The sequence below is a fragment of the Lipotes vexillifer genome, unplaced genomic scaffold, assembly GCF_000442215.2.
Source record: "Lipotes vexillifer unplaced genomic scaffold, Lipotes_vexillifer_v1.1 scaffold189, whole genome shotgun sequence".
In the NCBI taxonomy this organism is placed as follows: domain Eukaryota; kingdom Metazoa; phylum Chordata; class Mammalia; order Artiodactyla; family Lipotidae; genus Lipotes; species Lipotes vexillifer.
In genome coordinates, this window is record NW_006785816.1 from 1,529,440 (window position 1) to 1,538,870 (window position 9,431).

Consider the following 9,431-nt stretch of genomic DNA (forward strand, 5'->3'; position numbering starts at 1 on the left):
CACCTGAAAGACAAGTGCAGGGGATGGAGCGCTCCATCCTTTGTGGAGAGAGAGGCAGGAATTCAGTACTGATCCCAGCTGCACAGAGAATGATGTCAAAAGCTGAAAACAAAAGCTAAAGACCTGGTCAGTGACTCAGCAGAAGGGAGGGCAGGGTCACTAGGTTGTCCTGTCCTGCCTTGATATGAATACTCCTAAGTGTCCCAGAACGGGTTCAAATCATTCTTACTGCATCTTGCCCCAGTTGAAGAATATCCAACTCGTTCCCTTTGCAAAAAGATGTATGGCAACACTTGTTTCTGTAGATACTGCCCTAATACTTGTGTGTGTGATTTCATCAGATCCCTGCCCTACTAAAAGGAGGTAAGAATCAAGAGAATCAGAGGTACATGCAGTCCAGTACACTCCAAGCAGGTACCCAGCAAATTTGGACCAGAGCCAGGCAGGGGCTAAGAGTTAAAGGGCTCTTTTCTTTTTTTTTGGTTGCACCACGGGCATGCGGGATCTTACTTTCCTGACCAGGGATCGAACCCACACCCCCTGCCGTGCAAGCGCTGAGTCTTAACCACTTGACCACCAGGGAAGTCCCTGAGTTAAAGGGCTCTGATGCCAGGAAAAGTTAAATGAATGTGACCTTAGAATTAAGGATGGAGAGAGCAGGATCTACTGAGCCCTTCCAGAGGATCCATCTAGGAAAGAGGTCAAATGTGTTGAAACAGGTAGGGCCCAAGGAAACAAAGTGGTGGCAAGGAGGTGAAGGGGTAGGCTTGAGCCTGCTGGCTGGGGACAGAGTGGAGATCCTTCAGCCCAGGGCAATGGAGAGACCCCCGACAGCAGAGAGGAACCCAGGAGAGAGCCCTGTCTTCTCACAGGATGTCAGTGGGATGTAGAAGCAGGGAGGGAGGCTCTACCACCTGGTCATAGTACTGGGGGCTTTAGTCTGTGACAGCAGTAAGGGAGCAGGCAGCATTATTTCTGAACCGTGCTGGCCATGAGGGCTGGGGCCTTGATAGCCTGCAGGGCTAGCCTCACCGTGGTCTCAGGAAAGTTCCTGGGAAGCCCTTTTAAAACCAAGTATTCAGAGCTTCCCCTGATGGTGCAGTGGTTGAGAATCTGCCTGCCAGTGCAGGGGACACAGGTTCGATCACTGGTCCGGGAAGATCCCACATGCCGCAGAACAACTAAGCCTGTGCGCCACAACTACTGAAGCCTGTACACCTTAGAGCCCATGCTCCGCAACAAGAGAAGCCACTAAATAAATTTATTTTAAAAAGAAAAAAGTATTCATTCCAAACTTCTGAGACAACTAGGATTGACATATACCAAAATGCAGATCAATGAGAAAATAAGATTTAATTTGCACATAAATTTTTAAAGACACATCACTTGAGTAAAGTAGGACACCCACTATAAACACGCCATTGAACTTCTGACAAAGTCCAGTGGACCCAGGTGAGGCCTGGTTCTGAGATTCACACACTTCCCAGAGAGAAAATGGTTTTCAGGCAGCTCTGCTGGGTGTTTCTAAGGTGTGGCTTCTGCTACAGTTGGACCTTGCTGGAGAAAGCAAAGGATTCTGGCTGCTCAGCTCTCCCGGGGTTAGCCAGCTTTGGGGGGGGGCGGGGGGCGGCGCAGGGGCTGGGGGAAGGGAGGAAGCTGATCACCAGCTGTCCATCTCCACACCCATGAGGTCACGGTACCAGCCACCCACAGACCCCCAACCCTCTTTTCTGTTGGGTTCACCTTTGTCAAAGTAGAAACTTCAAAATGTTAAAACATGACTCTCGTACAAAATAGAGAGAGATTTTGTTCAACTTGTTAATTTAGGAGGGATCCTGTAAGATGATAAAGCTCATTCAAAGAACTGGTTATTTATAGGCAATTAAAAAGGACAAATGTTAGAATAAAATTGCTAAGTTAGACACTGTGCTGATTGTTATTTTACAGGCCAATTAAATCTTAGGTTATCTTTTTTACTGGATAGACAGCATTTTCATCTTCACACACAGAAAAAAATCTGCAGGTTACCATGTAATACCGCAGCCCCATAGGGCTCTAACCTATAATAAATAGCAAGCAATGGTACATCCTCCTAGAAAATCAAATGATCCTCAGGTGGGCTTGTGAAACTGTGCATGTGAGACTGACATTGAAAGAACATGCGCCCTCCCTGTTTGGCCTTTTTCACAGGTGTAGATCATTTTCCTTAACACTTTCTTGCAGGTGCGGACAAGGGGCTCCATAAAAAGGCGCCCTCCCTCCAGGCGATTCCGAAGGTCCCAGTCGGAGGACTGTGCGGACCTGGGGGGGCTCAGGGCCGAGGAGTCCTCCCAGGAGAATGGTGCCAAGGAAGAGAATGGGGACGAGGTGTTCCTAGCCAAGAGCAAGACCCCAGGATCCCCTCCTCTGAGGAGGACGCCCAGCTGGACAGAGAAGCAGGAAGAGAAGGGCAGGGCCTTGAGGGTAGCCCAGCAGCACGAAAAGGCTGTGGGGAGCTCTGAGGAGGCGGCCAGCCAGCGTCCAGCCCGAGCCTCCAGCCCAGAGGCAGAGGACGGGGGTGGGAGCCCCACGGAGGAGAAACCGGCTGAAGGGCAGATGGAAGAGCCTACGGAGGTGAAGGAGAGGGCGGCCAGCAAAGAGGAGGAGCCCAGACAAAGCAGCCGAGACACAGAGGGGCTGGAGGAGGGAGCTGTGGGGGAGGAGACCCCCCAAAACCCCCCTGGAGGAGGGGAGGGCGACCACAGTTCTGAGCAGGGAGCTGGCCAGGAAAAGCAAGATGACGGGACCATCCTCGAGCCAGGCTGTGACCCTGGCACTGGCCATGCCCAGCCGGACACAAGCAGTGAGGTCCCCAAGACGGAGGTAGGTGGCCTGGCTTGTCCCTCCGACCCAGACAGGGCAGGGCCAGCGCATCCTATGTCCCATGCCCTGTTCCTTACATCCATCACCAATCAGCTGGGTGTGCAGTAACACAGGGACTGGATTGAGACGGGCTGTCACTGATGGGGAGGGGACAAAAGCGTGTCCCATGCTCTCTGCTTCTCGCTGCCTCGGGGTTCTGGCGCCCTTCTGGATGTGACTGAGGCCCACACACCGAGGCCTCCTGATGCAGCGTCCTGGACTGGGCTCGCTTCTGTGGGGCGTTCTCAGAGGAAAAGGGGGTGCTCCTTTCCATACAAAGCTCACAGTAATAGTGCATGAGACCAGCAGCTCCTTGGGGCACAGTCAAGAAGGCAGAACACGGCAATGGGCAGGGCTTCCCCTAGGGAAGCTTTAAAGGAGGCTTTATTCCATCCGTCCACGCACAGGTGTTAGACACAGAGAGCACATGAGGAGGGGTTGCCTCAGTCCCGCCCTCCTGCTGGGCCCACACTTAGTCATGTGGCTCCTCCCACCACTCCCAGGAAGCCCACCTTGAGCTCACCTACTTGTGCCCTCAGGAGCACGACCAGCCTTGCTGGTTTCCACAAGAAAAGCTCTGTGTCCCGCCCCCCACTGCCACCCCTAACAATCTTCTTTTTTTTTGGTACGCGGGCCTCTCACTGTCGCGGCCTCTCCCGTTGCGGAGTCTTCCCGGACCGGGGCACTACCCCGCGTCCCCTGCAGCAGCAGGTGGACTCTCAACCACTGCGCCACCAGCAAAGCCCCTCACCCCTAACAATCTTAGCAACAAAGTCACCTTCCAGTGTTTCCCCCTTCCCTTTATGTTAGTTCATTCATTCATTAACACAAGCCACCGTCAGCTTCTGACATTAGCCTCTTACGTCACTTCCTGCTTCCACTTTTTCTGCCTACGTAGTCCATTCTCTGTACAGCAACCAGAGGGGTGTGTGTGTGTGTGTGTGTGTTTACTCATTGCTAAAATTACTTACGTCCTGTGTTAGTTTCTTAGGGCTGCCATAACAAATTACCACAAATTGGCAGCTTGAAAACAATAGAAATGTATTGTCACACAGTTCAGGAGGCCAGAACTCCAAAATCAAGGTGTTGGCAGGATTGGTTCCTTCTGGATGCTCTGAGGAAGAGTCTTTTCCAGCCTGTCCCCTAACTTCTGGTGGCTGCTGGCGACCCTGGGAATCCTCTCTTGTCTCTTCCAGCTTCTGGTGGTTGTTGGCAATCCTCGGTGTTCCCTGGTTTGTAGACTCATCACTCCAACCTTTGCCTCTATCTTCACATGGTCTTTCCCTGTGTCTGTGTGTCTCAAATCTCCCTCTCCTTTCTCTTATAAGGACACCCGTCATTGGATGTGGACCCACCCTAAGTCCAGAATGATCTCATCTTAAGATCCTTAATTACATCTACAATGATGCTCTTTCCAAATAAGGTCCCATTCACAGGTACTGGGGGTTAGGATTGGACATATCTTTGGAGGAGGACACAACCCATGGCACCTCTGCTTCCCCTTGTCCCAGAGCACTCAAAACACAGATTCCAAACCCTCTGTGAGGCCCTGCATGGGGGGCCCCTGCCCAGCTCTCCCTGACTCTCCCCCATACTGTGCCCCAACCATGGTGATGTTTTTTGGTTTGGTTTTGTTTTTTACAGTGGTTAATATCTAGATCCTTGAAGTGACTTGGTGAAGTAATTTATAAGCCCAAAATTGGTTGAACAGACTCAGAACCTGTAGCTTTCCAAAATGCCATCTGAGAGCTGTTGTTTAGGACCGTACCCAAATCACATAGGGCTGGCATGTGTACATCCTTCCAGCCTTTCTTCTTTGTGGTTGTATTTTTATACTCCAGATTGATAGTGTTCAGGTTCTAAACGTGTTGCTTTCGAATGTTCATTAAGCTTTCTTTCATATAATAATACTTTAAAAAATTGGGGGAATTCCCTGGTGGTCCAGTGGCTAGGACTCAGAGCTTTCATTGCTGTGGGCCCGGGTCCCATCCCTGGTCGGGGAACTAAGATCACACAGCCGCGCAGCACGGCCAAAAAAATATAAAAATTAAAAAAACTTTTTTTTTTTTTTTCTTCTGTACGCGGGCCTCTCACTGTTGTGGCCTCTCCCATTGCAGAGCACAGGATCTGGACGAGCAGGCTCAGCGGCCATGGCTCACGGGCCCAGCTGCTCCATGGCATGTGGGACCTTCCCGGATCGGGGAACGAACCCGTGTCTGCTGCATTGGCAGGTGGACTCTCAACCACTGCACCACCAGGGAAGCCCTAAAAACACTTTTAAAGATTTGGATTTTAAAATTTTCAAGACACCATTTTCATTTTTTTTTATTATTTAAATGCAAGGTGCTACCTCTTTACAAGAGCTTAACAGCATATAATTTCTCATTTAATTGCACATGTCAGATCCTCACTATGTGCAGAACACTGTACTAGCTGTAGTGTGTGTGTGTGTGTGTGTGTGTGTGTGTGTGTGTGTGTGTGTGTTTGCAACAAACATGAACACACATCCACTCCCAAGGAGATTTTAATTAAAGAGTATTATAAAATTCTTGAAAAAATTCTTGAGGATTTAATATATTAAATTCTTTAATATACAGGGATAAAGATGGGTATGTGTTTGAGGTGCCACATAAACAGCAAAAAGACTTGGTTGAAAATATGTCTTTTCCAGAAATTGTACCTCCAAACTTTCCATTTTTCCCTTGAATCATACTAATAATAATTTGCTACTCACTGGGGCTTTTCAGTTTATTTACTTTTCATGAGGAATTGGCAAAGTTTGATAAGGTGAACAAAAGGTCTGGTCTCTAGATTCCTGTTCTGGTTTTAAAATGGAAGCAGGCAGACATAGCATAGGCTTTCTCCTATTTTGCCTATAGTTAACATCAATTCATAAATTAATGACTTAAGTAGTAATGTGTTAGAGTCATTTTCCAACTGACCTATATCTAAAATTACTGACAAAATTGTCTAGAATGATTTTTATTCCATAGTGCATTGAATACAATCTTTTAAAGATTCTAGCCACATAGAAGTATGGAGAATGAAAAATTTTATTGAACTACAGTTACAATGTGTTAATTCCTGCTAAGTGACTCAGTTATTCATATATATATTCTTTGTCATATTCTTTTCCATTATGGTTTATCACAGGATATTGAGTATAGTTCTCTGTGCTATACAGTAGGACCTTGTTGTTTATCTGTCCTATATATAATAGTTTGCGTCTACTAACCCCAAACTCCCAATCCTTCCCTCCCCCAACCCCCCTTCCCCTTGACAGCCACAAGCCTCTTCTCTATGTCTGTGACTTTGTTTCTGTTTCATAGATATGTTAATTTGTGTCATATTTTAGATTCCACATATAAGTGATATATGAGAATGAATTTTGAATCTCTACCCTCATCTCCCTCTTTGCACCTCTCTCCTTAGTAGGCATAATCACCATATACAATTCAGTGTTCATATTTTCAGCCCTATTTGGGTTTGATGGACCGAGCTGCAGTTATTTTGGACAAAGATGTATTTTTTTCATTGCTAAATGTATTTATCCCTTCCTCTTGACAGTCCGACACTGAGCATATTCCCCTTGTTGTAGTTTATCTGATCAATCTACTTCTACCAATCAAAGAACAGGATGGGGATTAAATTGGGGTCCGGAAGCCGTCTCTTTAGTGGTGTGCGCTGCCTCTGTGAGATCCAGGAAGGACCTTGGATAGGCATGGCGTGCTGGGGAAGCCCGTGACACAAAGGGCCCACTTCACAGTTGTCCTTGCTGGGGAACCCTTTGGCACCACTGCCCGAGGCATTTTGGTTCTAACTTTTTTTTTTGCGATACGCGGGCCTCGCACTGTTGTGTCCTCTCCCGTTGCGGAGCACGGGCTCCGGACGCGCAGGTTCAGCGGCCATGGCTCACGGGCCCCGCCGCTCCCCGGCACGTGGGATCCGCCCGGACAGGGGCACGAACCCGCGTCCCCTGCATCGGCAGGCGGACTCTCAACCACTGTGCCACCCGGGAAGCCCTTGGTTCTAACTTTGACCAGGCTTGAAAAGACCAAAAGAGCATTGGAAGCAGTGCCCCTCCCAGATTAAATAAATTATGCAGATGTACAGAGGTGCTTTGTCAAGCAGTTTATTCTGATGAGTGGCGCTGGCGTCCTTCGTGTCAACATCGAGCTCTGTGACCTTGGACAACTCCTGTCCCTTCTTGGAGCTTGGGTTTCTTCCTCTGCAAAACCAGGGGGTTGGACTAAGGTTGTCAAAGTTTTGCCGCCTTCCTCCGCTTGCGTTTCTACCTCAGTCCCTCCCTTAGCCTCTGATCTACCCTCCACTGAGATCCCATGTCCCTGCCCCGCAGGCTCCATCCGTGGCCAGTCACTTAACGAGCTGTCCTTCCGCATGTTTTGTCGTTGTTGTCCTTCTGCACTTTAATCTCCCTCTCACCATCCACCTGCTCTATCTTTCTGTATTAATCCCCAAAGCTAAGTCACTCTCACACCCACCTTCTCTGCCAAGACTTGTGTCATTGGTGGAATTCACGAAACCATGCTGCCTGGATCTCTTATAAACCCTTACCAACCCAGCTGAACCGTATCCAACCTCACTGCTGCCTGGACACCCTCTCACTGCTTCTCTATCATCCTGTTTTCATCCCCGTTCGTCCAGCTCACTCCCTACCTCTTCCTCTCCTGCTCTGCAGATGACCTCACCTCCTTCCTGTTTACCTAAAGGGAAGACCAGCCTGTTTGCCACTTGCTCATACGCTCTGAGAGTCTCTTCTTCCTGCACATCTGAAGAGAGGCCCCTTTTCCTTGATAAGACAAACCCCTGTTCTCTGCTGTGTCTACCATTTTCTGGACTTTTCTACAAGATACTTGTGGAGCGTGTGTGTGCATTTTAAGTGAGGGGTTTACACTAAGATTTTCCCATTCTGTTACTCTTCTGTATTTCCAGCTCCTCACTAGCTCGCCCCTTTCTGCCTACAAATATGTTTGGATTTCTCTAATCCTAAAGAAAAATTTCTCGACTCTGCTCTCTACCCCCCACTCCACCCCCAGTTCTCTCTTTCTCCCCTTGTGATCTCGCTCTTATCTTTGACTTTTGAAGCTCACACACGCGCTCCCGGCCACCAAAGACCGGTCATGTCTCTGTTCTTGTCATCCTCACCGCTCTAAAACAGCTGATGCCGGCAACCTGCCCTAAAAACCGCCTCCTTCCTTTAACCGCTGTTTGGCTGGGCTGCCCTGGCCCCCTCTCTGCCTCTTAGGGTGGCGTCACCACACCCTGACCTTGGCCCCCACTCCTAGGCTTCATGTCCAGTTTTTTTTTGTTTTTTTTTTTTTGCGATATGCGGGCCTCTCACTGTGGTGGCCTCTCCCGCTGCGGAGCACAGGCTCCGGACGCCCAGACTCAGCGGCCATGGCTCACGGGCCTAGACACTCCGCGGCATGTGGGATCTTCCCGGACCGGGGCACGAACCCGTGTCCCCTGCATCGGCAGGCGGACTCTCAACCACTGCGCCACCAGGGAAGCCCTCACCTCCTTTTGTCAGCGACTCCTACACCTGGTCCTCACCATTACCTGCCGGCCCCTCCTGACTGCTTAGCACCAGCCGGGCTCTCACCACGTTCCCAACCACACATCCACAGGCCCACCAGCCCCTCACGCTCCGTATCTCCAAAACCAAACTGCTGTTCGCTTTGTTTCTTCACGTACATTTAACTGAAACCTGAAATTCCGTTGTTAGCCTTAACGCATTTCTGCTCACGAGGTACTTTTCTTCTTTCTCTTTGATTCTTGAGCAGTGTTTCAGGATGATGAAATTAATGGGAATGAGTGAGGAAGTAAGAAGCTAGGGCAAGGAGGACATGGGAAGCCATGCATCAAGGAATAGGCAGTGTCCTCGCTGAGGGCTCAAGCTCCGGTCCCGGGGTTTAAATCCTGACTTCACCACTTAACTAGCTGTGTGACCTAGGGGAAGTCACTTGACCTCTCTGTGCCTTAATTACCCCAGCTATAAAACAGAGCTAATAGAACTACCAAACTCATATTGCTTTCATGAGGAATAAATGCGTTGATGCACGTGAAAAACTATGTCAGGCACATAGCATTATTATCACTCTTACTACGATTACCCGACATAGCATCCCCAAGGAGACAGGCTGAGTGTCCAGATTTCCTACTTTCCTCCTAATTTATTCCTTCCTCTGCTCACAGGATAATACCCCTGTCCAGGACACTAAAATGTGAGGAAGATCTCATTGTGCCTAGTGATGAAGCTGCTGGAGCCGTGTCCTTGAAGTAGCAGCAATGATCGTAGCGGCAGCAAAGGAAGCCATTGCAGAAGCAGGATGGGCTGAGGGTCTGGAGTCAGCCTGAGGACACAGGGTGCCATTTCCCGACCTCCGCACCATTGTAGACAGAGATTGGATCTGAGGGCAGCAGACTTTTATCAACTTGATACAAGTTGTGTCACTTGATGGACTTGGTTTAAAAATAAAACAAAAAACTTATTTTAAACAATTTACTAT

At 49.0% G+C, this 9,431-nt stretch overlaps 1 protein-coding gene across 1 annotated transcript in view; it reads left to right on the forward strand.

Moving 5' to 3' along the window:
* Window positions 1-9,150, forward strand: part of RCSD1 (RCSD domain containing 1) — a 68,887-nt gene extending 59,737 nt beyond the window's left edge. Inside the window, exons 8-9 of the mRNA XM_007458142.1 lie at window positions 2,224-2,862; window positions 9,118-9,150. Coding sequence (XP_007458204.1) covers window positions 2,224-2,862; window positions 9,118-9,150 — 672 coding nt within the window. The remainder of the gene's footprint in view (window positions 1-2,223; window positions 2,863-9,117) is intronic.
* Window positions 9,151-9,431: the final 281 nt, after the last annotated feature.